Source organism: Aotus nancymaae, unplaced genomic scaffold (genome assembly GCF_030222135.1).
Source record: "Aotus nancymaae isolate 86718 unplaced genomic scaffold, 86718_ANA_hifiasm-v0.15.2.pri h1tg000067l, whole genome shotgun sequence".
NCBI classification, from domain to species: domain Eukaryota; kingdom Metazoa; phylum Chordata; class Mammalia; order Primates; family Aotidae; genus Aotus; species Aotus nancymaae.
The window spans coordinates 18117938-18145443 of record NW_026988482.1 but is presented as its reverse complement, the minus strand read 5'-3'; the positions used below and the strand labels follow the sequence as shown (position 1 = coordinate 18145443).

At 47.2% G+C, this 27506-nt stretch overlaps 1 protein-coding gene across 2 annotated transcripts; it reads left to right on the top strand.

Annotated features, from left to right (window-relative positions):
• Window positions 1-25032, top strand: POMGNT2 (protein O-linked mannose N-acetylglucosaminyltransferase 2 (beta 1,4-)). Of its 2 annotated transcripts, none has more exons than XM_012470711.2 (2): window positions 1-236; window positions 22731-25032. In XM_012470711.2, exon 2 carries the CDS (start codon window positions 22836-22838, stop codon window positions 24576-24578), a length of 1743 nt encoding a protein of 580 aa, XP_012326134.2. In that variant the 5' UTR covers window positions 1-236; window positions 22731-22835; the 3' UTR covers window positions 24579-25032. The 2 variants fall into 2 exon arrangements, with proteins under 2 accessions (XP_012326134.2, XP_064223041.1); XM_064366971.1 differs by lacking the exon at window positions 1-236 and adding an exon at window positions 16229-16715.
• The last annotated feature ends 2474 nt before the right edge of the window (window positions 25033-27506 follow it).

The following is a 27506-nucleotide window of genomic DNA, read 5'->3' as shown; positions in this document are numbered from 1 at the left end:
GCACAGTCTCCTTCCCGGGCTCGCCCTCCGGGCAAGCGCACGGCGAACACCTGCAAGCCCGGAGGCAGAGGTGGCTGTGAACCCGGCGGCGCAGCCGAGCCTGCGCCGGCTGCCTGGGCCTCCTGGGCCAGGAGCTGGCGCCGGGGGCGGCGGCGGTGTGGGAAAGCGGTGCCGCGGTGGGGCCTCCTGGATGCGTCGGCGGAGGTGGCTTCAGTCCCGTGGAGCCCGGGCTTCAGGTGAGATGCGCGCGCTCCGGGCTGGCGCGGACTCCGTCACCCGCTTGGGGCTTGGAGTGGAGAGGCAGAACCCCCGACCCCCCTGAAGGGGACGACACGGTGCCCGGCTCCGGGGTGAGGGGGAGGTTCTAGGACGCCTTCGGGAGCCAGGAGAGTTTGCAGAGCGGAGGAGTGACGTGTGAAGCTAGCTGAGGGAGGCGCGGGAGGTGGGCGGGGTGGGGGTGGACCCTCAGGGTCGGGGGCCTAGGGCCGGGGCAGCGCCCTCAGGCATGCCAGCTGGAGCCCTCAGCTCGAGGCGGGCACTGGCGTAAGGTCCTCAGGCCCTTTTGCTTGGGGAGGTGATGGGTGGTGCGCATTTGGCGCGGGTGGTGGGCAGCCACGCGAGGTGCCCACAGAGGGCTTGAGCCTCCCGAACTGCCTTGGAAGGCAGAACCCGGGCAAGCCTGCGGCTGATCCCTGAGCACGGGCCAGTAGGGCACCTGCCATGTGTGTCCGTTGGTAAGAGCCTGCCACGGCCTGCTTGGCAGTGCTAGGGTAGCCTCTGAAAAAGGAACCCAGTGAACTCCTGACTCCACATGTGTGTGTAGGAACCCACCTCCTGCTCACTGATGGGAATCCTCTGCTAAAGTATGTGACCCTGAGACCGGAGTCCTGCACCAGGTGCAGGGCGACCAGTGTCCACTTACTTTATGCCAGCCAACACTGAGACCCTACTTTTGGGAGAAACAAGGTTCTGCGTGGAAAGGGATGACTTCGGGGTTGGGGAGAACTTGGTAGGACTTAGTAGCTAAGAAATAGAGGAGGGTTCATTCACCAAATGTTTACTACAATATGTGCCCAGCCCTCAAATCCTGGTTCTCCTCTAACTAGCTGTGTGCGCTTGAGCAAGTCACTTATCCTCTCTGAGCCTCTGTTTCTTTTCTGTTAAGTGGGGGTGAAAAAGTACAGTGCCTTTATCATGAGGTTGCAGTGAGGATGAAATGAGGCAATGCCAGGCAAGTGCTCAGCCCAGTGTGTCTAACAATGAGTGTGCAGCAATTATCAGCAGTCGTGGTGACTAACGATAGAAAGTGTTAGAGGTGCTTGGAGTCCAAGTTCGTCTTTATTGGGACTAGCTGCCCTCTCTGGCTCTCATGGATCTTGCAGATCTTCCGTCTCATCCTTTGCTATTAGTGATGAGGAATCTCAGTCTCAGATGGTGGCAGAGCTAGAAAAGGGCATAGGTCTCCTCATCCTCAGGGATGGTCAGCACATTCCTTACTGAGCCTTCGGCCCCTTGGAGGAGGAGAAGAGGAGAGTGGAGATCTTCAGCAGAAAGGATGCGGTGCTGGTAGCTGGGCCCACTGTGGCCATGTAAGCATGCTAGTTGGCAAGTTCTTGCTCTAAGCCTTGCTTTAGAAAATATTTAGCAGTAAACAAAGCCCTCTAGTAAATATTGTGCTAACTAGAAAATTAAATTACCAAATCCCCCATTCTCCAAGGGTCCTTGTCAATCTCAGCTTGGTTATCAGTGGGATACTTTGCCCAGGACCTGCCAGTCAGTCATGTGATTCCTAGGGTTTCTTAAATTGGATGAAATAATGAATGTAAAAGGCAGAACCTGCAATTGTCATCATGGGCTTTGGAGTCAGCCTTGGTTTTAAGTCCTAACCCCTCCACCTAATCACTGTGAGACATTGTGCAATTCACTTAATGCCTCCAAGCATACTTCCTTAAATGTGAAAGTGAATTAATAGCACTTCAGGTTTGTAGTAGGAAATAATTGAGATAATGCATGTAAAGCAGTTAGCACTGTGCCTGGCTGAGAGTGAAAGCCACTGAACAGGAGCTGTTTTACCATTATTATGATTAATAATAATAATATAAAAATAATTGTCAGGTATGGTGCTTTGCCTATGCTGTCTCTTTGAATTCACAAAACCACGCTGTGAAGTAGGCATAGTTGTGTTTTTCAAGCCAGGAAATGAAGGCTTGGAGAGGTTAAGAATTGGCCTAAGGTCACATAGCTGCTAAGTGACAGGGATGGGAACTCATATACTGGAATCTCCAGCTCCAGACCTGGTGCTGTTTAATTTTCCTTCTCTGCTGCCCATCGTCCTTGCTTTTCTTGCATTCTTGAAGCCCAGTTAGGACCTGAGGCAGCCTCCAGTGTTGCAGCAGGGAGTCTTCTCACACCACATGGGTCAGAGGCAGGACCCTGCAGCCTGGCTATGTGTTTCCTCTTTCTGGCTGGTGTTGGATGCATGGTGAAGCTGTAGGGGATAGTTCCTGAATGAGTTCACAGGAGGAGGTGTTAGGAAGAGGCAGCCCAGGCAAGCCCTGTGGCCTCTTTAGGGTCTCGTCACTGGACGGCAGGGCTGGGTGGGACCTGGGAAACTTGTGTATGAGAAGAAATGCCCTTGTTTAGCTCCTGGCAAGTGTTCTGGGGCTGCATAATTCTCTGGGCCTGATCTCTGCTTTGCGAAGGAGAGCAGCCCTTGAGCTGTGGATGTAAGGAGAAGGAGCCCCAGACTGAGAGCAAGCATGCTGCCATTTTAATCCTGGCTGCCTGTGAAAGCTCACACTGCTTCTCAAGACCTCTTTTATGAAATAAAGAGTTGGAGGAAATCATCTCTAAGGGCTCTTGTAGCTCTAAAAAGCAGTGGTTTTGTAATTCTAAATTGATGGCTTAACCCTCTTAGCAAAGCATCAGGGCACATGGGATAATTATCACCCTAGTATATTACCTAGATTCTCCGTAGGGTGAGAGAATGACCACAGCTCCCTAAGCCACCTGCCACAGCCGGGTACTCTCTGCCTGGCTGGGTGGGGAGGAATTACAGCAAGAAGCCTTGGGTTGCTAAGTTACAGTCCAGGGCCTGTGGTTCTGCATTTCCAGGGCCATCACACCTGCTTTGCCCTTGACTAATAAAAACTCACTGCTCTACAGTCTGCTCTGCTTCTCTGCTATCGAGTGTTACTCCAGGTCTGATGACAGATGAGCACAGTACTTAAGAACAAAACCTCTGGAGTGAGAGACAGGTTCAAATCCTAGTTCCCCTTCTTGATCTTTAAGACCTTAAGCAAGGTACTTAACCCCACTAAAACTTGGTTTTCTCATGTTAAAAGAAAGTGGGATTATACTGGTACTGCTTTGGAGGGTGAGGCTTAAATGAAATAGAGCCAGAAAAGGGCTTAAGACAGCACCTCTTGCAGAGTAGGTGCTCCGTAAAGTAAGATGATGAGACCATTCATCTCTATCCCCTACCCAGAGGCCAACATCCTCTTTTTCTTAGCTAGCCTGAGCAAGGATCAATCCTTTTGTTTTCTCTGGCTTCCCGTGTCCTCACTGGTACATACTCCAGCACCTATAAGAGAATCAGATCTTTCACTCTGCCAGTGGTGACTGCCATTGGTACAATCTTATGCTACAAATTTCTCCGTTTTGTCCATTTTGAAAAGGCTAAGAGAGGGCCCCTTCTTTGCTGTGTAGTTGTTCCTCAGCCCTGAGCCAAGCCTCAGGCAGGGGTTGGGGACCTGGTCTGCTATATTGCCCAGTGTTGAAACACACCTCGGGGTCCTTTGATAGTGGAGGTTTGTGGCAGGAATCATGGCACATCCTGGAGTGGCTTCTGGAGTTGCCACAGTCATACTGGGTCCCAGAGCTTCCAAGTGAGTCACACAGTAGCCATTGTAAGGAACTGGAGAAGCTGTCCAACTTTACTCTGTTCAGGGGCTCCTTTCTCAGGGGACCTGTCTCCTCTCTGCTGGCCTACAGGTATGGCCATCTCCTTGTCCCCCACTGGTGGTTGCTTTAGACCCAGGCTCCATCCTTAGTCCATTTAGCTGTGGCTAGGAGACCTGGACTTGTTTCTTGCCACTCCCACACCACAAGTGTGGGAAGGAGTGGGAAGGAGTGGGTTGAAGTGGGTTGGGCAACTCCTTCCTTGTGTGGGAAGGAGTGGGTTGGGCAGCTTGTCTCAAAAGGGGGCTTAGAGTCTGGCAGGCTTCTCAGTCTGCCCCAGAGCTTAGGTTTGCTTATCATCTTAGCAAAATGATTCAGAAAAGAAAGATAATTTGTATACAGTTATCCTCCTCAGGCAGACCTGTTCCAAGACCCCCTACAGATAGCCAAATCCAAGGATGCTCAAGTCCCTGTTATAAAATGGTGTCATATTTGCATATAACCTATGCAAGCCACCTGTCTACTTTAAATCATCTCTAAATTCTTTATAGTACCTAATACAATGTAAATGCTATGTAAATAGTTGTTATACTATATTGTTTTTCAATTGATACTGTTTTTATTGTATTTTTTTTTTAATATTTTTAATCCACAGTTCGTTGAATCTACATATGCAGAACCTGCAGGTACAGAGGGCTGACTGTATAGAGAATGATAAAACAAAGATTGTCAAATTGGCAGTTGGTGAATCTGAGTAAGAGTTTGTCCTGTACATGCAAATTTTTTGTAAGTTTAAAATTATTTCCAGATGAAAAGAAGATCACAGACCCTGTAGCCAGCCTACCTGGGTTAGTCTTATCATTGCTTCCTGTGTAAACTTGGCTTTCTAACCTCTCTGAACTTTGATTTTACCATCTTTAAAATAAATATCATCATTGCAAAGTGAAGAACCTGGCACCTAGTGATTGGCCAGTGGATGTTAGCTATGATAATAGGAAAGCAAGGAATTGAGGGTGACACAGTGGTAATGGGACCAAAGAAAAACTCAGCCTAATCCTGTTGCCTCCTTCTGCTTGCTGATGTGGGTGTCTGGCAGGGACCACTAGTGACCAGGCCGCTATAAAGCATCACCTTGCAGAAGGCTTTGCAAGTAGCCACCTGAGCCCATAGGGCTCCACTGGTGAAACCCAGTTCTCCTGGCAGCTCTGGCACTTCTGTGCCTGCCCCGCAGCCTGGGCTCCCCGGGCTCTGCCTGTCTGGGTATGCAGTGTCCATCGAACTGCACATGGCTTTGGGCCTGACCGTCACTGCCCATGGCTTGGAGGCCTCATGGTTTGCTGGACATATGTGAGAACTAGACAGTGATGCTTGCTGTGGACAGATTTGTAGCAGTCATGAGTGATGGGGACATGTGGACACATAACAGAGATGCTCATCTTGTCCTCCGCCAGCACCAAAACACCTCCAAAACCTTGCTAAAAACTCACTAACCCTCCAGCCAGCTTCCCTGGACAATTTCCTGTTGTGCACATTTCCTCGTGTTTCTTTGTGAATGTTTTATGCTTCTTCCTGTAGTGGGTGTCTTTGGACTCTCGTGATCAATTCAACCCTCTCAAATTGGGCCTGAGGGTCCATCTGGATCTATGTACACATTGAGGTCTGAGAATTCCCTGTAAGAATTGTTTCATCTGATTTTGCAGTTTCACCTAGAATACCTGGTGTAGGCATGTTCTGCGTTACTTCTGTGAGCTGCACAAACAGGTTCCCACCGTTCTGTTCCCTGTTTGTGTCCCTGTTTATGACCTCATTGGTACACAGTGATGCCAGAGAGGACCAATACAGGCACATGTCACTTCCAGGTGACCCATTTGTGCTCAGCAAAAGCCAGATGACATGGCAGGCTGTGTTGCAAGCAAAGGTTTCTCCATTATTTGGAGGCTGAAAACTGGTGAAAGGGTTGCAGATGAGCTGGTGGAAGGCAGAACGTCCTGCCCCACACTCAAGCCTTGGTTTATCCACACTAACATCGCCTGTCTCACCGAAGTAGTACAAACTTGAATTCTGTTGGAGTTTTTTCCTCCTTTGAACAGATTCCTTTTCTGTTGATAAGGCAATATAGTCACAGTCATCAGCTATTGACAGTGGATTAATGTCTCCAGCTTTGACTTTGCTTTGCTCTTTATTCTAAAGCAAGAAGATATGACCCATGTCAAAGTTTTAATCTAAGAATGTGAACGATTAAATGTTAAATATGCCTTAATATTTAAACTTGTTAAGTTTTACAAGAACCACTCAGAGGCTGCCAAGATTTTGCCAAAGGGTAAATACCTTGGTCAGAAAACCTGATCTATAAATGCCTGAATTTATCAATAGTGTTAGGTTAATATTTAATTTAGGCACAAATGTAAGCATTATGTTATTAATACCAGTTCCATGTACTACAGACAACCAAAAACAAAAAAAAAAAAAAAGGAGAGGGAAAGAGATCATTCTGAGGATAAGCTTGAGTTAGTGAAACATGTATACTCCTTACTAATTCACAACATGTAAGACAACACAGGAATACAGGACTGAAAGCTTCCACAATCCAGCACTAGTACTTCAGGCTGCATTTAGGACAAAAATGCTTTTCAGTGACAAAATAAGAATTCTATAATTTTCAATTGGAAGTGTGAACAATCCTTAAAAGTCAAATTGCTATAAAAGTAATATAAAACCTTCTATGCTGTTGCTGACCCCTTCCTGGCCTGGGCCCTGCCTGCTCTTCTGCAGCCTGGGTCTGACAGGTGCTGGCCGTCTGGTCCCTCCACCTCTGTAACCCTTCTCATGGAGGAGTGATCGGTGAGCAGCTGGTTCTGGCAGTCATGCAACTGGGAACCCTGGCACAGGCCATGGTGAGACCAGCAGGATGGGGGATTTGCTTTAGACCAGAGCTTGCAAATGAGCGTCTGTTTTTATCAGGCAGCAGTGAGGCCAGCAGCACCAGCCTTTGGTGCATACTATCTTCACTCAATTTGAATAAGTGCCAGAAGTTACAAATTAGTACATTTCACACTTTAAATGGACTTCTTGCTTCTCTAGGTAAACAGAAGAGTATTGCTATGGACTCAATTGTGTTCCTCCCAAATTTATATGTTGAAGCCCTAACCTCCATTATGATTGTATTTAGAGATAGGTCATCCTATCTCTAGCTTAAATGAGGTCATAAGGGTGGGGCCCTAATCTGATAGAACTGATGTCCTTATAAGAAGAGGAAAAGAGATCAGAGTGTTTCTCTCTCTCTCCCCCCACCTCCTTCCCCCCACTTCCTCTCTGCTTCCCTTTCTCCCCACTCACCTGCCCATCTCTTCCCTCCACCCTACACAGAGAAGAGGCCATCTACGAGCCAGGAAGACAGGCCTCACCAGAAACCAACCCTGACAGAACTGTGAGAAAATTCTGTTGTTTAAGGCACCCTGTCTGGTATTTTGTTACGGCAGCCCAACCAGACTGATACAGATAGGTCCCAGCAGGCTGTTTTCCTGCCATTCCCTCGTCAGCTGACATTTGGTGTTCAGTCACCAGTCAGACAGCCCACCCTCAGCTTTACTTTCTCCATTGGCTCCGGCCCTAGCAGGCATGTGAGTGTGCACCTCCTACTCTGGGCCCAGAATTCCTAGGGCTTTTACTCCTTATCAAACTTTAAGGCCTTTATGGACTTTTCTGTGCCCATGTCTGGGGCCGGCCAGGACCCCAGAAGTACAGTCTGTACCCAGCACCAATGACTAGCCTCACATGGTGACCCCCCCACAGGTAAGTGGCCCTACCCCAGCTGCCCAGCTGTTACTGGGGTCTGCAAGTGCGACAGCAATATTGATGCCATCCTCTGATGCTCAGAACAGCTGGGATCCTAGAAAGGAGGATTCATAAAGTCTGGGAATCTGATAACATTTAGCTGCTCTTGGGAGCTTAGTAAAGTGGTTTGGCGGAGTGAGTTGGTGGCTTCCTCCTGTATGCCTCAGTTTCTAAAGGGATTTTCTAGGCATATTTTTAATCTCTTGTTGATTTTTTTTTCTCTTTCTTTTGAAAAAATTTTTGTTTATCATGCTTTGTCCTGGCTGAGCCACTAAGCTCTTTGTCCCCACTCCAGTTGGGCTCTAAATTTGGTGCCCAACACAGAGGAGGCAGAGGCAGATAAACATGGTGGTGTTGGAGAACCCACCCTGGTCTGTGTGGTCCTGGAATGCTGAGAAGATGAGGTCGAAATGATGCCTGGGCTGTTAGCATAAGACAGTGCTTAGAATCCATGGTCAAATCCTGCCTTCATTCTGTACACGCTAAGGAACTTGGACACATTTACTTAGCTTCTCCCAGCCTCTGTGTCCCAATCTATAAAGTGGGGTAATAGAAATAGTGTTAGTCTCTTAATATTGATTTGAAGATTGAATGAGAAAATATACATACAGTGTTCAGTACACTGGCTGGAGCATAAAGTGTTGGAGGCTGGTGGTTTTGAGTGTGTTTCAAGGTAAGAGTGGGTTCCTATTTAATAGCTGTTGGTAATCTAGGAATCAGTTTTAGGTGCTGATTGGATCCTTGGTAGCAGGATGGGACAGGAGGTACAGCACAGGAATCAGCTGCTGGTCCCGGAGCAGTGGAGGGGCCGAGTAAGAGGGTTTGAGTAAGAGGACTGATGGGAAGAGGCAGCTTTTCCTAGTTTGATTTCTTATGCTTTTCTAAAGGAAAGGAAACAAATAAAGATCAAGGTTGTCAGGTCCCCTTTGAAGCTTTTTTGTCTCCTTCAAGAGTTTCGCCACTGAGCACTGTGATCACATCTACCCAGCATTCACTCATCTTCCCTTCTCCCTGCCCCGTAGCCTGATGACTCTCAGCTGAGGCATTCCCTGGTCATTGTCATGGGTCCAGGAAGGCACTGGGCTGCAAAGCACGGTGGGATGTGTGTGCCCTTATTTGAGCTCGATCCTTCCTGATTGAGTCCTCTGAATGCCTGAGGTATTTCTCTTCTCTGCCCCTTGCCCCACTTTAATGAAGACTGAGTCTTCTGTATCTTGAGGGTGGTTTTCAACACAGTCTTTAGAGTCCAAGAACACTGGGTTAAGATCTAAGCTTCACACCTGTTGTAGCCTGGGGCAAATCACGGAACCTCCCCAACCTCTGGTTCTCCATCTAAAAATAAGGAATAATGGTACTTCATAGGGTTGGGGTGAGTACATAGTGGGACACTTTAGGGCGAGACAGCAGGAAGCACTGAAGCAGGCGGCTGTCCTGGCTTGGAGCAGGGGTAAGGCTGGAGGACCCTTTATTAGGGCACCTGTCATGTCCTTGCCCAAGCAGGAAAAGAGCTGATTTGTTTTCTTTTTCTCTGTATGGAATGGCTCATGTCAAAGACCATCTGTCTTGTACAGATCCCATCTTGTTGGAGGCTCTGTAAGTCCAGAGGGTGGTGGGGTCCTTTGCTCATCAGTGACCATTGGGCCTTCATGCCCAGAATCAGCCTCGGTTTTCATAAAGGCACTAAGAAGAGACAAAATGTATTATCCTATGTGGCCCATGCCTCTTAAGTGCCACCTCTTATCTCCTTATGACAAGACTCTGTCTGGGCAGCCCTTGTCTCTGAGAGACAGCACAGGTAGAGATGCTTGGAGTTGAATCCTGGACTGTCAACACATGGCCCAGCCGTTGAGCCTTTCTCTGGATGGAAAATGGAGACATACTGTACCACCCTGCTGAGCAGGGCTAAGGAAGGATTTAGCGAGGTTGCGTGTGCATGTGAGGGACCTAGCATACCACATAGCATAGTGTAGCAGGAGCTCAACAGGTCTGGGGTGCCAGCCAGATCTGACTGCAGACAGGGCGAGCCTGTGTGACTGCTCACAAGGGGGTTCACGGGGAGACAGGATTAAAGAGAGCAGGTGTGGGAGAGGCACATTCCAGCTCTGCTTTTGTGCTCTTAGGGTAAGTCCACAAAGGAGGGTGGGCTGCTTAAGACTGAGAGGGAGTTCCTCATCACTGCACAGTCAGATTTCTTGTGATGCTGGGATCCTGGCCCCTGCCCATTTTAGCAGAGCCAGGAGATAGATGAAGTGGGGCATGGAGGCCTGAAAGAGTAGTTACCCCTTGTCACCAGTGCCCAGGGGAGACTGTTGGTGCACAGAGCTGTCCTGAACAATTAGCCATTAGGACCAAGCAGACAGCACCAGTCAGACCAGGCTGAAGTTCTCTGGAAGACAGCGGCTTAGCTCCAAGTCTCTTCAGTCTCCAAGGCCAAAGATGGCCCCCTGGGCTCTCTCTCACTCCCCTTGCCTCCCTGCTGCTGTTCTGTTGTCAGTGAGACTGGCAGCCTCTCCAGGCTGCTGTGGCCCCACAGCAGTGAAATTGGCCTGGAGAGAGGGGAAATCGCTGGGTCTGTTGTCCAGTAAGCAACTTAGCCCAGTTATTCTTCACCATTGTGAATTTTCCTCCTAGAGAATTGTGTGTTTATTATCCAGGAACATTTCGATGTGGTGATGGGGAAAGGCCTCTTTATCTTCTTTTGGGCTGGAGATCCGATTAATGTACTCCTTGCCTCCATCTGTTATCTTTTGAAAACCTTCCTGAAGATTTTGCATGGTTCTTCAGTTTGGCTGGCTGACGCAGGCTGTTGGGAGGAGGGGCAGGTGCCACAGGCATGTGGGAAACAGACTGACAGTGTTTTGCAGTGACCACTGACTGCCCAAGTACTTGTTGGCTTCCTCCTACCATACTTGGGCTACCTACTTCACCATAGGTAGAAGTGCAAGGGTAGTTTTCCATGTCTCCACAGTGACAAAATTCAGTAATATCTATGTTTGTTAAGGTTCCCCTCTGGATTCAGGACTAGATCTGTTATTTAAAAAAAAAAAAAAAGTCTCCCTGAGACAAGGATTCAGTAGCAAGTAGATGATTTCTGTTCTGTCCCAATAGACATGTAAACATGAATGGGAGTGGGAAAGTGAGAGAGGGAAGGGAAGGCAGCCAAAAAGGATGTGCATCACGCTTGTTACCATTGTGGACAGCTGGGACTTAATCCCACCGGGGAACCCTGGGAACCAGTGTAGAACATGTCTCAAAGCTAACCTGCCTGGCGGGTATGGGAGTGGTGTATTCACCAGACAGTGGTGTAGGTTGCCTGCTCATAAGTGGTAAAGGTGGTAGAAACCCCCAGGCAATCAGAACTCCAGGACTTATGTGCTAACCACCATGCTGTTTCTAGCAATATGTTGCTCTGACCATCCCCAGCAAAACTTTCTTCCCATTTTCCCCCTGGAAGGGTAACTCAGAAACCTGAAATACCCAGTGCAAGTCCATGCAGGCCAGTCTGTCCTGCCTTCCATCAACACTATTCTGGTAGGGCCTGAGAATGGGGATAGGAGGATGGGGGTTGGGAGGGGTTAGGAATTGGGAGGTTGAGAGGACTTAGCAGCTAATTAGAAGCAGCCCCCTTGTCCCCCAGTCTCGAAGGCTGGTCTCTGCTTAGTTGCCAATTTGCCCCAAAAGGCTCTCACCCCATGTTTCCTGGTTTATGAGCTTTGCTCTAATGCCTTGATTTCAGTGCTTTGCTGAGATTGGCCACTGCATATACAGCCAGCCAGGTCCAGATGTGGACCCTAGACGTCTGCCTGTGGCCACTGCCCCATATCCCCACCTGCTGCCAAACCTGTGTAAGAGAGGGGCAGGTGGCAGAATGATCACTAGAGAGATGGTGAATACTTGGGGCTGAGATGCTCAACTTCTCATGTTGGAGGTGAGTCTTTCCTCATCTCCGTAAGGGTCTTGCTATCTGATATTCCCTGGGTTTGTCTGTTTTGGCTTTAGCTTCTGTTGGAAGCTATTCTTTGATCAGGGCAAAATGTGTATCAGCTCATAGGGTATGCGTCTGCCTCCCATCTCTCCAGAGAGGGCCTGGTTTTGTTTTTTCTGAATTTTAATTTATTTCTTGTTTTCTCTTCCGAATTCTCTTGTTATTTTATAAATGGTGATTTCTTTAATTCTCTATTGTTTCCTTTTTAACTTATTTATTATGTCAAGCAAACACAAAAGAATACAAACATATAAAGAACCCCATCATCTTCCACAGTGATCAGTATCCTACTGTCCGGTTCTGTCTGTCTACTTGCTTTGTTTGCTGGAGGATTTTAGAGCAAACTGCATTCATGTCCTTTTACATGTCACATTTATAAAGACTCATGTTCTTAGCTGGGTGTGGTGGTTCATGCCTATAATTCCAACATTTTGGGAGGTTGAGGCAGAAGTTCAATACCAGCCTGGGCAACATGGCCAGACTCCTTTCTCTACAAAAAAAAATTAAAATTAGCCAGGCTGGTGGCCCATGCCCATACTCCTAGCTACTTGGGAGGCTGAGGTGGGAGGATCACCTGAGCCCAGGAATTTGAGGTTGCACTGAACTGATATTGTGCCACTGTACTCCAACCTGGGTAAGGCAACAGTGAGACCCTGTCTCAAAAAAAAAAAAAAAAAAGGAAAGACTCATGTTTCTTATCTAATTAAAAAAAAAAAAAAGACTCATGTTTCTTAAGTTATCTAATTTATTTTAAAAATAAAAAACTTAAAATAACTTTATTTTGAATAAATTTTAGACTTACAGAAAAGTTACATAAACCATTTCTTCCCATTTCCCCTAATATTAACATCTTACAGAGCTCAGTATAATGATCAAAACCGAGAAATTCACAGAACACATTAAGCCACAGACCTTATTCAAATTCTGCCTACTGTCCCACTAATGTTCCTTTTCTGGTCCAGGATGCAAACCGGAATCCCACACTGCACTAAGTTGCTGTGTCTCCTTAGTCTCGTCCAACCCGGGGCAGCTCCTCCATCTTCCCTTGTCTTTTATGACCTTAGCTCCATAAGTAATGGCCAGGTATTTGGTAGAACATCCCCCAATTTGGGTTTAAGATTTTCTCTATTAGCTAACCTACAGACCTTATTCAGAGTTAGAACTGCAGCTAGAACCAAGGATCCCCATTTAGAAATATAGATAGAAGTTACGCATTTTGGGTAAGGAAACCACAGAAGTGTGTTCCTGTCTCAGTGCTTCATATAAAGAGGTGCGTGACGTCAATATGTTATTACAGGTGATGTTAATTTTGATTACTTGGTTCAGGGCATGTCTGCCAGGCTTCTCTACTGTAGTTTCTATTTTTACTTTTGTAATTAATATGTACTTCATGGGGAGATACTTTGAGACTATGCAAATATCCTCTCTTATACTTTTCACCTGCTAATTTTAGCATCTATCAGCAGATCTTGCCTGCAACAGTTATTACTGTGCTGTTTGCCAAATGGTGATCTTCTATTTCCATGACTGCTTCTACATTTTTAAATTGGAATTCTCTAAGGAAGATCTGTCCCTTCTCTCCTAATTATTTATTCATATCAATATTGACTCATGGATATTTTATTCTATGGGTTATAATTCATTACTATTACTTTTTAATTTTGGTACTAAAATTGTCCAAGATTTAGCTGTTGGGAGTTTTCATGCTGGCTCCTGTGCCGTTTCACTGTCTCCCCATCATTTTTTTAAAAATAGTTTTACAAAATGTTCCAAGCTCATCTTGTACTTTCCCTGCCCTAGCCCTGGAATAAACTGTTTCTCCAAGGAGCTCTGGTTCCTTTTTGTAGAGAAGGATTTTTAGAAACTGAGATCTAGGTACTGGGTATACTGATTGTTACAGCACTGCTATTGTTTCCAGGCCCTCTTGGTGAACTGAACTAGGGATGCCTGTAATTCCAGCCATTTTCTTAGCTATGACAATTATCAATAAATACTTTGCAGAGAATCAGTGTCTGAAATTAGCACCTTGCTATTTTGTGTGTACAACAAGTGTTTAAACTGCGTTTGACATAGTTCCTCTTGCAAATGGCAGTCCAGTCATTCCTTTAGGGTATACACTCACAAATATTCCCACTGTTCTTCCTGCTCGTGTTCCTCCCTGACGCCTTCCTCCCTGTCACCCCGGTGTGAGTTCCTCTTCAGTTCCCTGGCCTAGATCGGAGCTGAGGACCTCAGGGTGGTCTCCCTTCCACCCCCTGGTGAGACAGTCTCTCCTCCCTGTCTTTCCATTCTCTTCTTAGACCTTTTTGTCCTTTTTCTTATTTTCTTCTTTTTTTTTCTTCTCCTAACCTCAAATATCAATGAACTGTCTCTCTTCCTGGGCTCTTTCTAGCTCCTGGCTTCTCCTCTTTCCTCCTAGAGAGCACATGTTAGAACTCCAGCCGAGGATATGTTTCACTGGGCACACAGGTGTTCATTTTCTCTTGAGAAGAACTGTCCATACCATGCTGGTTTTTATGGCAGGACCATGGGACACTGGTCAGAAATGGTCATATCAGCACCTTAATGTGGTTCAGCACAGTAGTTCTTACCTGGTGGGGTTGTATGGAGAATGTCCAGTTGGGGGCATGCCTATTTGAAAGGGCATATGCAGTGATATAATTTTACATTGAAAAGTAAAATATAGAATAGATGTTCATATAAAATACCAACTTCAGGAAGTAAAGGTTGATGGAATCCACTGGTCTTGAGGGGCAGATGTTGCAGAGGAGAGTCTTATGAATGAGGGAGAAGAGGATGCTGAACTTTACCAGTCAGTTTGGGGCATGAGAGACAATCTCTTTATCATCAATGGGTGTGTGGGTTGGAAAAGACTGAGGAAACTCTGAGTTTAATTAGCTTTCTTAGCTTCAGGGTTTCTAGGCTCATGGAGACACTCCCCTAGAGATGAACAGGGCTGACTGGAGGTGCTATTAAAACCCAGCTAAGAAGGCAGACACAGAGCTCTGGCCTCTCACCTGTGGCTGGCCCAAAAGTTCTCAGTCTGTGTTCCACAAGAGCCTTGAAGACCTGAATGAAGTTAGGGCCCCACTACATTCTCTCTGCAGGGCCCTCAAGATAGCTGTGACTTTATGCTCTTCTCTCACCACCAAGAAGGCCCATTGAGATGTGAATGGGTGGAAGTTTTAGTAAAGGATGAGCTTTGAGTTGGTAAGAATTTATTTAAATTTAAATCATCTGCAGACTTTGGGACTTGAATTGCCATCAGGAACATGCTCCTGTGCCCCCTTCATGCAGAGTGTGACCCACCAGCTTCCTCTGCACGTTCCCTTCTAGGCCCCCCATTCTAGCACTCAGGCTCTCCTCTCCTGTACTGAATGGGGAAACGCTGAGCTTGGCAGCTCCTAATTGGCTTTTCTACCTCTGTTCTCTCAGAGAACCTCCAGGCTGCTCTGCCCCAAGACCTGTAATAGCTCCCCATTGCCTATAGAATACAGTTCAAACTCCTTGATCTGGTATAACAGCCTTAGCTGATTTTTCTAAGTTTTTCTCCACTTCTTCTTGTGAACTATCCATTCCAACCAGGCTGAACTGTGTGGTGTCCTTGGGTCACATTCCCTGGACTGCCTCCTAACCCCTGCATTTGTCCTTCAGAAAGCTCCAGGAAACAGCTATACCAGTGGACTCATTTGCTCCTCAGGAGGGGTCTGGCACTTCCTGCTGGCAGGGCTCATTGAAGCCCACCTTCTGCCTGTGCTGCCACACTTCAGTGACCCTAGTCCTCATTCCCTTCTGGTAAATGGCACCAGTGTAGAAAATTTTCGCAGATCCTCTATTTGACTGCTTTCATGTCTCAGGGGAAGAAAAGGTTTCTTAGGGAAAGGGCTTCATTTACCCAAGTTATAGAAGAGTCCAGGGGAAACTGATGCCAAATAATCCCCCTGGGCAAGAGCACAGAGCTCAAAAACAGGAGACGCAGCCAGACCCCTGCATGTTTGCCTCACACACAACACTTTGCAAACGGGTTCTTCCTCCATGCCAGTTAGAATGTTCTGGCTGTGGGAAGCCAAAATCCCAACCCACCTGGCTTCAGCAATCAGGAAAGTTACCATTTCTCACAGCGGGACATCCAGAGATGGGACTCGGAGATGTCACCGGGTCCTCTGTGTCTCTTTGGCCATGACGTCCTAGGCATTGTCTTTGCCTCAAGCTGGTTTCTGCATGGTCAGCAGATGGCAGCCAGCAGTCCTGGGACAATGCCTTCTTTTTCTGTCCCGTGGGTGAGAACATGGCATGCAACACCTTATTCCTCAGTTGGATTGGTCCCACTCAGGTAACTTGCCATGCCTGGGCCAGTAACTGGACCCAGAAGTAGGCTCTGCTGGCACCCCACCTGAGATGGAAGGTCTGGGCTTCTCCGAGCTTCGTGGGTGTCAGCAGGAGGGTGGCTCTCTGGACACACTGGGATGGTGTTAGGAAGAGGAAGAGGGCAGTGGACGCTGGGGGAAGCAACACTATCCATTACATCATCTCTCAGTGCACTTGACCTGGACACCCAAGAAGCAAAGGGTTGGTGACTAACCAGGTCCAAAGTGCTACCGATGACAGTGACAGCGTTCACTGTCTGATCTGTCTCCATCTTCCTTGGAAGGAATCTTCCCCTGCTTAGCTTTTAAAATCCTTTGTTTGAAATGACTGTGATGAAAAGTGACAATTCCTGCCTCAGTACTGATCCGTTTTTGCTTTGAGTCAGATAAAGGCGGCCAAGTGTGTCTAAAATGTTTTAAAATGCCAATGTTTTGTCTATATCCCAGTGGCCCTTTATTAACCATCTGGTGCCTTAAAACCTTTTTCTTTTCTTCTCTGCTATATACTGCACCTGTTAGGTTGAGCCTGATGGAATGAAACTGTGGTTTTTATATGTGAAAAGTGGTTGAGTATCACCATTCATGAAATTCAACTAATACATCATTTCTGACCTCCACAATCCTATAAGGTGGGTGTTGTACCCCCATTTTCGCTGATGAGGAGCTGAGTTCAGAAAGGACATGCAGTAGGTTGAGGAACTGGGGTTTGAACTGAGTCTTCTGTCTTTTTATCCTCAAACTTACCCAGACAGTGCATATCCTTTCCTGGGAGCTACCTGCAACCAGTAGTGCACTGGAAGCTCAGAGCCAGGCTGGTTTGGGAGACGATGTGATAGCTACTGATGGATCCTTTAAAATTATCTGCAGAAGAGCAAACCCACAAGTCAACTAGGGAGTTGGCTTCCCGAGACTGAGGTGTTCTGACTCCTGGATCCAGTCCCCACCCCTCAAGAGGGTTCGAGCAGCTCATCCACATCAGACTGGCCCAGGCCCTGGATGGAGCCAGGCAGGTGGATGGCAAAGCGGAGACCTAACCTCATGAGAACCTGAACACAGAAGCTGCACAGCCAGGCCTGCTGGTGACCTGCTGGCCTCCCCAGTCATCCCCACTGGGAGGCAGCACTACAGCAGGTGTGTTTTAGAGCACTTCCATTCTTAATCCTGATTTGCTGTGTGACATTGGACAAATTGCTTCTCTGAGTGAAATGAGGACTTGCTTAGTAGTAATGGAATTCCTTCTTAAGAGCACAGAACCGCTTTTTCAAATGAATTCTTATGGTCCCTATATTAGTTTTCTAGAGCTGCTGCAACAAATTGCCACACATTTGGTGGCTTAAAATGAAAGAGATTTATTCTCTCCCAGTTCTGAAAGCTAGAAGTCCAAGATTGAGGTGTCAGCAGACCATGCTCCCTCTGAAGGCTCTAGGGGAGAATCCTTCCTCGCGTCTATTTTGCTTCTAATGTTTTTGGTCATCCAGGCTGGTTCTTTGGCTTATAACTGCATCACTCCAGTCTCTGTCTTCATCTTCACATGACCTTCTGTTTCTCTCTGTGTCTTTTTCTGTTTCTTTTAAGGGTAGTCGCATTGGATTTATGACCCATCCTCATCCATTATGATCTCATTTCAAGATTTTTATCTAATTGCCTGTGCAAAGAGCCTTTTGCCAAATAAGGTCATCGTCTGAGGTTCTGGGTAGACATGATTGCCTGAATGGGAGTCACCTCTCCTTTCTTCTGAGAACAAGAAAATGAAGCCACTCCTTTGTATCCTGGCTTAGCTGTCCTTATATTTATTGCTGGCATCCTGTTTTTCACAGTTGATTGCTAAGCAGGTGAGAAGCTAAGGTCAGCATGATGCTTTATCCTGATCATCCAGGCACCCAGGAGCCAGAGAGGCATAGCAACATGTCCAGTGTCACACAGCAAAGTGACAGACCTGATCTGAAGTTCTGCAGGGTTCTGGCTGGAACATTTGGCCCCTTGTCTTTCCCCTATAATACGTGATAGGGAAGATTCACATGTATAGCATACTCCTATGGGCATATGGGTGTTGTTGAAACCCAAAAGATATTTTGTAGTGAAGTAAAGCGGAATAGTAACTCATACCAGCTGTTGCTATTAGTAAGGCATAACTAACACGTAGGCTGCTCACTGCTGCCCGCAGCTTAGGCAGTGGGTTTGTGGGTTCTTGTACCAGCTAAACAGTGATCCTCATCTTCCTGACTCAAGATGTATCAGAAAGCAACTCAGTGATGGTGATGTGATTATAAGGATAACATTGAGCCTACTCTAATTTATATACAAAAGAAATAGGAAAACATTTCCAAGCTTTTAAACTTACAAGTGGTAATGTGATTCATGGACTGCTTCTTTGGTTAAGAGCTACTTGATTTTCCTCAAATCTGTTTGTAACCCAGAATCACCTGGGAGCTTGGTTAAAAAACAAAACAAAACAAAACAAAACAAAACAGATGCCAAGGATACCTCAGGTTCTGGTCAAAATGAAGTAGACAAATTTATCCGAATTTCTCTTACTAATATAGCTAAAAACACTGGACATTATATATAAAACATTGAAAGACTGAAAGGTGGAGAAAAGAGTGGACCAACTAGGGACCCTGGAACTCACAGAACAACATAATAGTGAGTTCTCTGGGTTTTCTTCTTGCCTCCTATATATTCTACCTTGGGTGCTAGAGAAGCCCACAATCCAGGAATGCCAACGAGCCTAGAACAAAACAAAGCCCCAAGGAAGCTTGGTCTCTTTTGTCAAAGGACTGAAAGGAGGAGCCTTCTAGCAAAACATTTTTTTTTCTGTAAATATCCCATTTCTGCAAAACACCAGAGAAAATTGCCTCCCCCCTCCACCCCTCAGTTTTACTAAAGGCCAAATGGATAGTGTATTAGTCTGTTTTCATGCTGTTGATAAAGACATACCCGAGACTGGGCAATTCACAAAGAAAGAGGATTATTGGACTTGCAATTCCACATGGCTGGGGAGGCCTCACAATCATGGTGGAGGGCAAGAAGGAGCAAGCCACATCTTACATAAATGGCAGCAGGCAAAGAGAGAGCTTGTGCAGAGAAATTCCTGTTTTTAAAACTATCAGATCTAGTGAGACCCATTGACTATCGTGAGAACAGCACAGGAAAGAACCCCCCTACCCATGATTCAGTCATCTCCCACCAGGTCCCTCCCACAACATGTGGGAATTATGGGAGCTACAAGGTGAGATTTGGGTGGGGACACAGAGCCAAGTCATATCAGATAGCCTAGACTTCCTCCTTTGCCTAGTGGTAACTGGCTACCCCACACCCTCCCCGCTTGATGGGAAGCCTAGACTTTGACCACCAGGGCCTAGTAGTAGCATACGTCCTTCACCACCATAGTCCCCTTGGAGCCTAGACTTCCATCCACACCCCAGGCTGTTAGTGGAGCCCAACTGCAGAACCTGGGTTTTGACCTACACACACACACTCTGTGCTGAGTATCCCACACCCTCCCGGCCACAATGGTGTTGGTGGAGGCTAATAGAGAGCCTGGACGTCCACCTTCACCCAGCAGTAAAGAGTCAGTGCTCTCCTTTCCTCTGCCAGCACAGTTTTAGCAGAAGCTACTAAAATAGAAGATTTAAGTAAGATCCAGAGTATCATAACATTATAACCGAAATTTCCAGCAAAAAAAAGAAGTTATAAAGAACTGAATGGAACTTTTAGATAGGAAAAATAGAGTAAGCAAAATTTTTTAGTGGATGGGCGTAATCGAGAATGGAGAGGACAGAGGAAGAATCAGTGAACATGAAGCCAGAATGATAGAAATCATCCAGTCTGAACAACAGGGAGAAAAAATACTGGAAAAAAATTAACAGAGCTTCAGAGACATGTGGGACAATATAATTTTTTTTTTTAAATCTAGCATTGGTGTAATTGGAGTCCTAGGAGAGTAGTGTGGGGCTGAAAAAATTTTCAAGGAAATAATGGCTATTTCCCACATTTGGGGGAAGGCATGAGCCTACAGATTGAAGAATCTGAGCAAACCCCAAGGAGGATAAAACCAAAGAAACCCATGCCAGGGCACCTCAGAGTCAAACTTCTGAAAACTCAACATCTTAAGAGCAGCAGGAGACAATGCATCACCTCCAGGGGAAAAACAATTTGAAGGGTGGCAGTTCCTCATCAGCAGTCACAGGGGCCAGAGGAGGTGTGACAGCATCATTTTTCACATACTGAAAGAAGGAAAATCTGTACTCCAAATTGTATTCCCAGTGAAAATATCCTTTAGGAATGAAGCTAAAATCAGACATTTTGACATGAAGGAAAACTAAGAGAATGTGTTGCCAGGAGGTCCAACCCTAAAAGAATGGCGAACTAACAGAAGTTCTTCAAAGAAGGGATGGAGGAATGGAAGGAAACCTGGAACATCAGGAATGAGGAACAAACATAGAGTAAAAATATGGGTGAATATAATAGATGATCCCTTCCCTCATGAGGAAATCATACTGGACAGTTGAAGCCAAAATTACTGTCCGATGTGGTCTCATTATATGTAGAGGAAATACGTAAGACAACTATATTATAAAGGAACCTAGGTGGAGGTGAAGTTTCTACATTTATTCAAAAGGTAAAATGTCAATACCAGTAGAGAGTGATAGTATGATGCCTAGAGCAACCACTAGAATATCTATACCAAGAGATATACTCAAAAACACTACTGATAAATCAAAGTGGAATTCAGGTAATTCACAAGAAGGCAGGAAAAAAAGAAACAAATAATGCAGATGGCTGAGCCATACTCCACACCTACTAAATCAACTTCCAAGACTACTGCCTGGGAACAGGGATTTTTATTTAGCAAATACTCCTGAGGATTCCAATAATCAGCCAGGCTTGAGACTATCTGGAGTAGACCAGTATTTTTTAAATAGCAAGTTGCCAACCTCATTAGTAGGTTGGAAAGTTAATTAAGATGATTATGGGCAGCTTTTTTTTTTTTTTTAATTACCTTAGAATAAGAGTGTACTAGAAAAAAAAGGTGGTGGGAGGAAGCTAGAGTGTATTCTACCTGGTCAGGGTAATTCTCATTTCCTGAAATTTGGGATTATATATTCATATATGTGGGCCCAACCTTTGGATAAGAGTAGGCCAGAAGAGATCTCATGCCTCCGGGAATGGCCTTCAACTAAGTAATGCCCGACAGGAGTTAACAGACACACATCCCAGCTTCCATACTATACCCAGCATATGATCATGGGAGGAAGACCGTGCATGGCATTAGCTGTTCATTAATGTGCCCTGTATGTATTGGCTTTGGTCCCTTCTCTGTCTCACTTTCCCTTTCTCCTACAAACGTTTCATAGGATAATTTCTCAAAATGTTTAGATTCAAATCCTTGCCCTTGACTCTGCTTCTTAGAGAACCTAGCTGAAGATACCTTCTCTTTCTGGGCACGATTGCACTTTGATTTTTTCTATTGCAGGGAGGTGGGAATTGCCTCAGGACCTAGTCACTGACAGTGCAGTGCCTGGCAGGTGTCAGGTGTTACCTGTGCTGCTCCTGTGTCACTAAGGATGAGCTTCTTCCACTGTCTGAATAATCCTGGGTCCCAGAGCAGGCATGATACCCTTCACAATATTGAAAGAAGAAGGAGGAAATGCCCATCCCTAGCCAGGCCTCTCTCTGTTGGTGTGTGTGTGGGGGAGAGGCCATTTAAAACCCTATTGGGTTTTTTGCCTCAGTGTACAAAACATTTTTCAATGGTGACACCCAGATACAATTATCTTACCACTGAGGGGATGAGATTCTACCCTCCTAAGGGATTCTAAAACTCAGCAGGCATGATTTCTAAAGGAGCTTTAAGCAAGAGCAAAGCTTAGCTCACCTACCCGTGCTTACATGTGTGTGTCTCCCAGAGGCGGAGTACCAGAGTCTCAGTGTGCAACCTGGGAACAGAGTTCACAGGTCTCCGATGCTAGTTGTTCTCATTTAAGGAAGTCATTACCCGGCAGTCCAGGAGTGTCAGGCCCCTGCAAGGGATTTTCCTGTGGCCTGTCATCATAGATATCTCTCTTGGTTAGCTTTTGCTGCAGCAGTGCTTCAGCACAAACAGCCCCAGAATTTTAGGAATGTTTAATCAGCTGTTGGTCAGCTCAGATGTCTATGTGTTGGTTGATCTTGGCTGGGTGTGGCTGATGGTGCTGCTGCTCTTGGCTGGGCCCACACTGTCATGGAGGATCAGCTGAGCCAGACAGGATATGGCTGTATCTCACTCCTCTTAGGGCCAGCAAGTTAGCCTGAATACATTCTTCTTATGGCAGTGTCATAAAGAGGTCAAAGCCAGCCCAAACACTTTCCAAACCTTTGATTATGTTCTGCCTGCTGACATCTCAGTGGCTAAAGCATGTTAAGTGGCTAAGCCCAAAGTTAGGTGTGGGGATGAATTCTCCAACATGCAGGCAATGGGGAGGGAGTCACTATTTTAAACAGCGGTCTAATCTATGCCTACCAACATGCACACTGGCTGCAAGGATCCAGTGCTGTAGCAGGCACACAGAGCCTTGCACGGTGCCTGGCACATAGCAGGAACTTGTAATGATGCCAGGCAGACTGTGCCAACTCCTTTTTCTTTTCCTTCTCTCCTCCTGCAGGCTTTCACCAGTCCTTGGGATGCCCATAGGGATGGGTGAGGCCCGCCTGGCCTGTGGTGCTTCCCAGTGGCCATCATCTCACTAGGGCCGCACGGTGGCATTAGGATGCACCTCTCAGCAGTGTTCAATGCCCTCTTGGTGTCAGTGCTGGCGGCGGTCCTGTGGAAGCATGTGCGGCTGCGTGAGCATGCGGCCACACTGGAGGAGGAGCTGGCCCTCGGCCGACAGGCCCCAGACCCAGCGCCAACACTGAGGATTGACTACCCAAAGGCACTGCAGATCCTGATGGAGGGCGGCACACACATGGTGTGCACAGGCCGCACGCACACAGACCGCATCTGCCGCTTCAAGTGGCTCTGCTACTCCAACGAGGCTGAGGAGTTCATCTTCTTCCATGGCAACACCTCTGTCATGCTGCCCAACCTGGGCTCCCGGCGCTTCCAGCCAGCCCTGCTCGACCTGTCCACCGTGGAGGACCACAACACCCAGTACTTCAACTTCGTGGAGCTGCCTGCTGCTGCCCTGCGCTTCATGCCCAAGCCAGTGTTTGTGCCAGACGTGGCCCTCATCGCCAACCGCTTCAACCCCGACAACCTCATGCACGTCTTCCACGACGACCTGCTGCCACTCTTCTATACCCTGCGGCAGTTTCCCGGCCTGGCCCACGAGGCACGGCTCTTCTTTATGGAGGGCTGGGGCGAGGGTGCACACTTCGACCTCTACAAGCTGCTCAGCCCCAAGCAGCCTCTCCTGCGGGCACAGCTGAAGACCCTAGGCCGGCTGCTATGCTTCTCCCATGCTTTCGTGGGCCTCTCCAAGATCACCACCTGGTACCAGTATGGCTTCGTCCAGCCCCAGGGCCCGAAGGCCAACATCCTCGTCTCGGGCAATGAGATCCGGCAGTTTGCACGGTTCATGACGGAAAAGCTTAACGTGAGCCAGGCAGGAGCCCCGCTAGGTGAGGAGTACATTCTGGTCTTTAGCCGAACTCAGAACAGACTCATCCTGAATGAAGCAGAGCTGCTGCTGGCACTGGCCCAGGAGTTCCAGATGAAGACAGTGACAGTGTCCCTGGAGGACCACACCTTTGCTGATGTCGTGCGACTGGTCAGTAATGCCTCCATGCTGGTCAGCATGCATGGGGCCCAGCTGGTCACCACCCTCTTCCTGCCCCGTGGGGCAACTGTGGTGGAGCTCTTCCCATATGCCGTCAATCCCGACCACTATACTCCCTATAAGACACTGGCCATGCTGCCTGGCATGGACCTCCAATATGTAGCCTGGCGGAACATGATGCCAGAGAACACAGTCACACACCCTGAGTGGCCCTGGGACCAGGGGGGCATCACCCACCTGGACCGGGCTGAGCAAGCCCGTATCCTGCAAAGCCGCGAGGTCCCACGGCATCTCTGTTGCCGGAACCCCGAGTGGCTCTTCCGAATCTACCAGGACACCAGGGTGGACATCCCATCCCTCATTCAAACCATACGGCGCGTGGTGAAGGGCCGGCCAGGACCACGGAAGCAGAAGTGGACAGTTGGCCTGTATCCAGGCAAGGTGCGGGATGCACGGTGCCAGGCGTCAGTGCATGGCGCCTCCGAGGCCCGCCTCACCATCTCCTGGCAGATCCCATGGAACCTTAAGTACCTGAAGGTGAGGGAGGTGAAGTATGAGGTGTGGCTGCAGGAGCAGGGAGAGAACACCTACGTGCCTTACATCCTGGCCCTGCAGAATCACACCTTCACTGAGAACATCAAACCCTTCACCACCTACCTGGTGTGGGTCCGCTGCATCTTCAACAAGATCCTCCTGGGACCCTTTGCAGATGTGCTGGTGTGCAGCACGTAGTGAGTGGGCCACAGCCTGGCCTCGGGAGGGTGGCTCCTGCACTTCAGCTTCTCTGGGCTCGTTAATCCCACTGTGGAGACTTCTATTGTCTATTTATTGAGCAGGCCTGTGCCTCCCTGTCATCTTGTTACCTCTGGGGTGTGGTGTCACAGCACTTCTCTCTGCCCTGGAGATATGGGACGCAACCCCCGCCTTCTCCCATCCTGAACATTCATACCCCTGGAGAAGTTCCTTAGTAAGGAGGAGGAAGAGGAGAGGAAGGAAAGAATCACAAGGAACCTCTGGCTAGGTGATCCTGATGTTTCCTACTGAGTTTTTCTGGTATCCAGATTTCTGGAAACCAAGTAATCATGTGCTATTTGATTGGGTGGTTCATCTGCTTCCATCCCAGTGAAATTTACCCATAGCCCAGTGAAAGGTATGTTTGGAACATTCATTAAATGATTCTAAGCATCTTGGTCAAGTTTTCTTATTGGATGGGAAGAAGGGGGGCTGGTCATCAAAACCCAAGTGCCCTTTAATCCTGATTGTTAGCTAGGGAGATGTGGCAATGGGAAAGTGTCTAGAACGGTCAAGTGAGCAAGCTGGTTGGATTTCATCTTGACTAGCTGAACTAATATCACAGTTCCACCTACATGGGATGAAAGCCTAGAAGTAGGTGGGAGAGGGCTGAGGGGAGGAAGAGCTGTATCCACCATGGGTTTTTCTTAGGCTCAACTAGACATTCAGACTCGCAAGAGGACAGACCATACCTGGCATCGGAGGTGCTTAGAAGGATGGAGATAGATGCTTAGTGTGCCAGCAGGACCGTGCCAGCAGTTCCCTTCCACAGGAGCAGTCTTCACATCAGTAGTCCTGAAGGCCACCTTGGTTCAGAAGCCCATGCCCTATAGGAGTCAATGTGTTTTCAACAACCCACAATCAGAGTTCGCAGGGCCCCTCAAAGACATGCCCAGTTATGAGTTTCTGCACTTGGGGACGCCTAAGGCTATGGTTTCTTACCAGATGGTGTAGATTATTTGTCCTTCCAGTCCAGGTGTAGTTTATCAATCAGAGGTCAAAAACTCCCATGGGCAGTTTTGCCTAATACCACACCTGACATTCAGCTAACGCTTGTCTGGCTTCCATGGGAGCAGAGCTAGAAAGTTCGCCCAAGATGAAGTCTGCCCTGAAGAAAGAAGTTTTGGTCTTTTTGTTGTTAGAGAGACCTGCTGCAGGTCTGACTCCTATAAAGGGGAGAGGGAAAAAAGCCGGGGAGTGGAGGTGGAGCCTCAGTCTGTAGCTCCGTGCTTTCTATATGGCACACCTTTTAACCAGGCTGATGGGGAGTTCCTGAGCTGAAGGTGTCCATTAGATAAGTATCCCCACCACGCTAATCAGCTGGGAGCCCCAGTGGGAAATGTGGCCTCTGCATCAGTACCTTGGTGAATTCAGCACAGCAGCTGGGCCATCCCATGTTCTGTGCCACAGGAGATCTGAATGATGCATTTTCATGGTCACCATGCATCCTTATGTCATTCCTTTTACCCAGAGTATCTTTCTCCCTAACTGTAGCTTCCATCTGCCACCACCATAAAATGCCATGAGAATCCACACATCAAGACTCAGCTCAAAGCCAGAGATCTCAGACACTGCTGGGGCTGGGGGAGTGAAATGGTACAACCACTTGAAAAACCATTCGGCAGTTTGTACTAAAGCTGAGCACTTAGCTGCCCTCTCTCTCAGCAATTCCACTTCTTGATATACACCCAAGAGAAATGAGTGCTTATGTCAGCAAAAAGACATGTCTTAAAACGTCCACAGCTCTACTCTTAATAGCCAAACAGTGTAAGTGTTTCAAGTGTCCATCAACAGGTATATTCACACAATGGACACGACAATTTTAAAAAGAATGAAGTGAACTTTCAGACCACATTGAAAGAAGAAGGCAGACTCAAAAAGGCAGACATATTGTATGATTCCATTTGTATAAAGTCCTAGAACAGGAATACAAACTTACAGCGATGGAAATCAGAATGGTGGTTACCAGGAACGGGGGTAAAGACTGGAATGGACACAAGGACACTTGGGGGTTGCCAACATTGTGGTCTGGATGGTGGCTGCACCGTGGACATTGAGAAAAGTCATCATCCTGCTTACACGGTAGATTAGTACACTTCACTCACCTCCATGCTTTCTGTATCGCACACCTTGATTAAAAAAGAAGACCACTCCGCACAAGGGCCAGCTCTCTTGAAAACCCAGTATGTCACACCTACAAAGCCCTAACCCTGCTGGTCCCACCACAGTCTCCAGGGAAGCACTTACCTCTCTCTGCAAGTCATTGCTCACAGGCTGGGAGCTCAGTGAGGGTTTGTGACGTGGGTCACAGCCAGGGGAAAGCTCATGGTTCCTTGGCTCCATGAATACATGCATCTCTGCTTTTATCCAAACTGTTTTTTACAAATTGGGAATCTGCATTATGTGAAACTTTGCCCCCTTTTTTTTCTCTTTAACATTGTAACATGAACACTTTGCCTTGTCACTGATGACTATTCTTTGGAAACAAGACTTTGGTTAGCTAGAAAACATTGTGTAGAATCACTGGGAAATCAGCCTCCTTCCCCCAGGCTCTGTGGAGGAGCTGGATCTATGCCCAGCAGCCCAGGCCACCCCTTGACAGCACTGAGTAGTAGCAGCATTTTTTCTTTTACTGCTGCTGCTTTAAAAAAAAAAAATTTTTGGTGTTTATGGTGAAATAGACAGATCTTCTGTGTAGTTACATGAGTTTTGACAAATACATACATCCATGTAACACACACACACTTACATGATAGAGACCCTCTCTATCATCCCCATATTCATAGGGGGATGAATATATAAATAATTTCTTATGACTCATACATATATGTATATATATATAGATATTCGTATATAAATATACAGAAG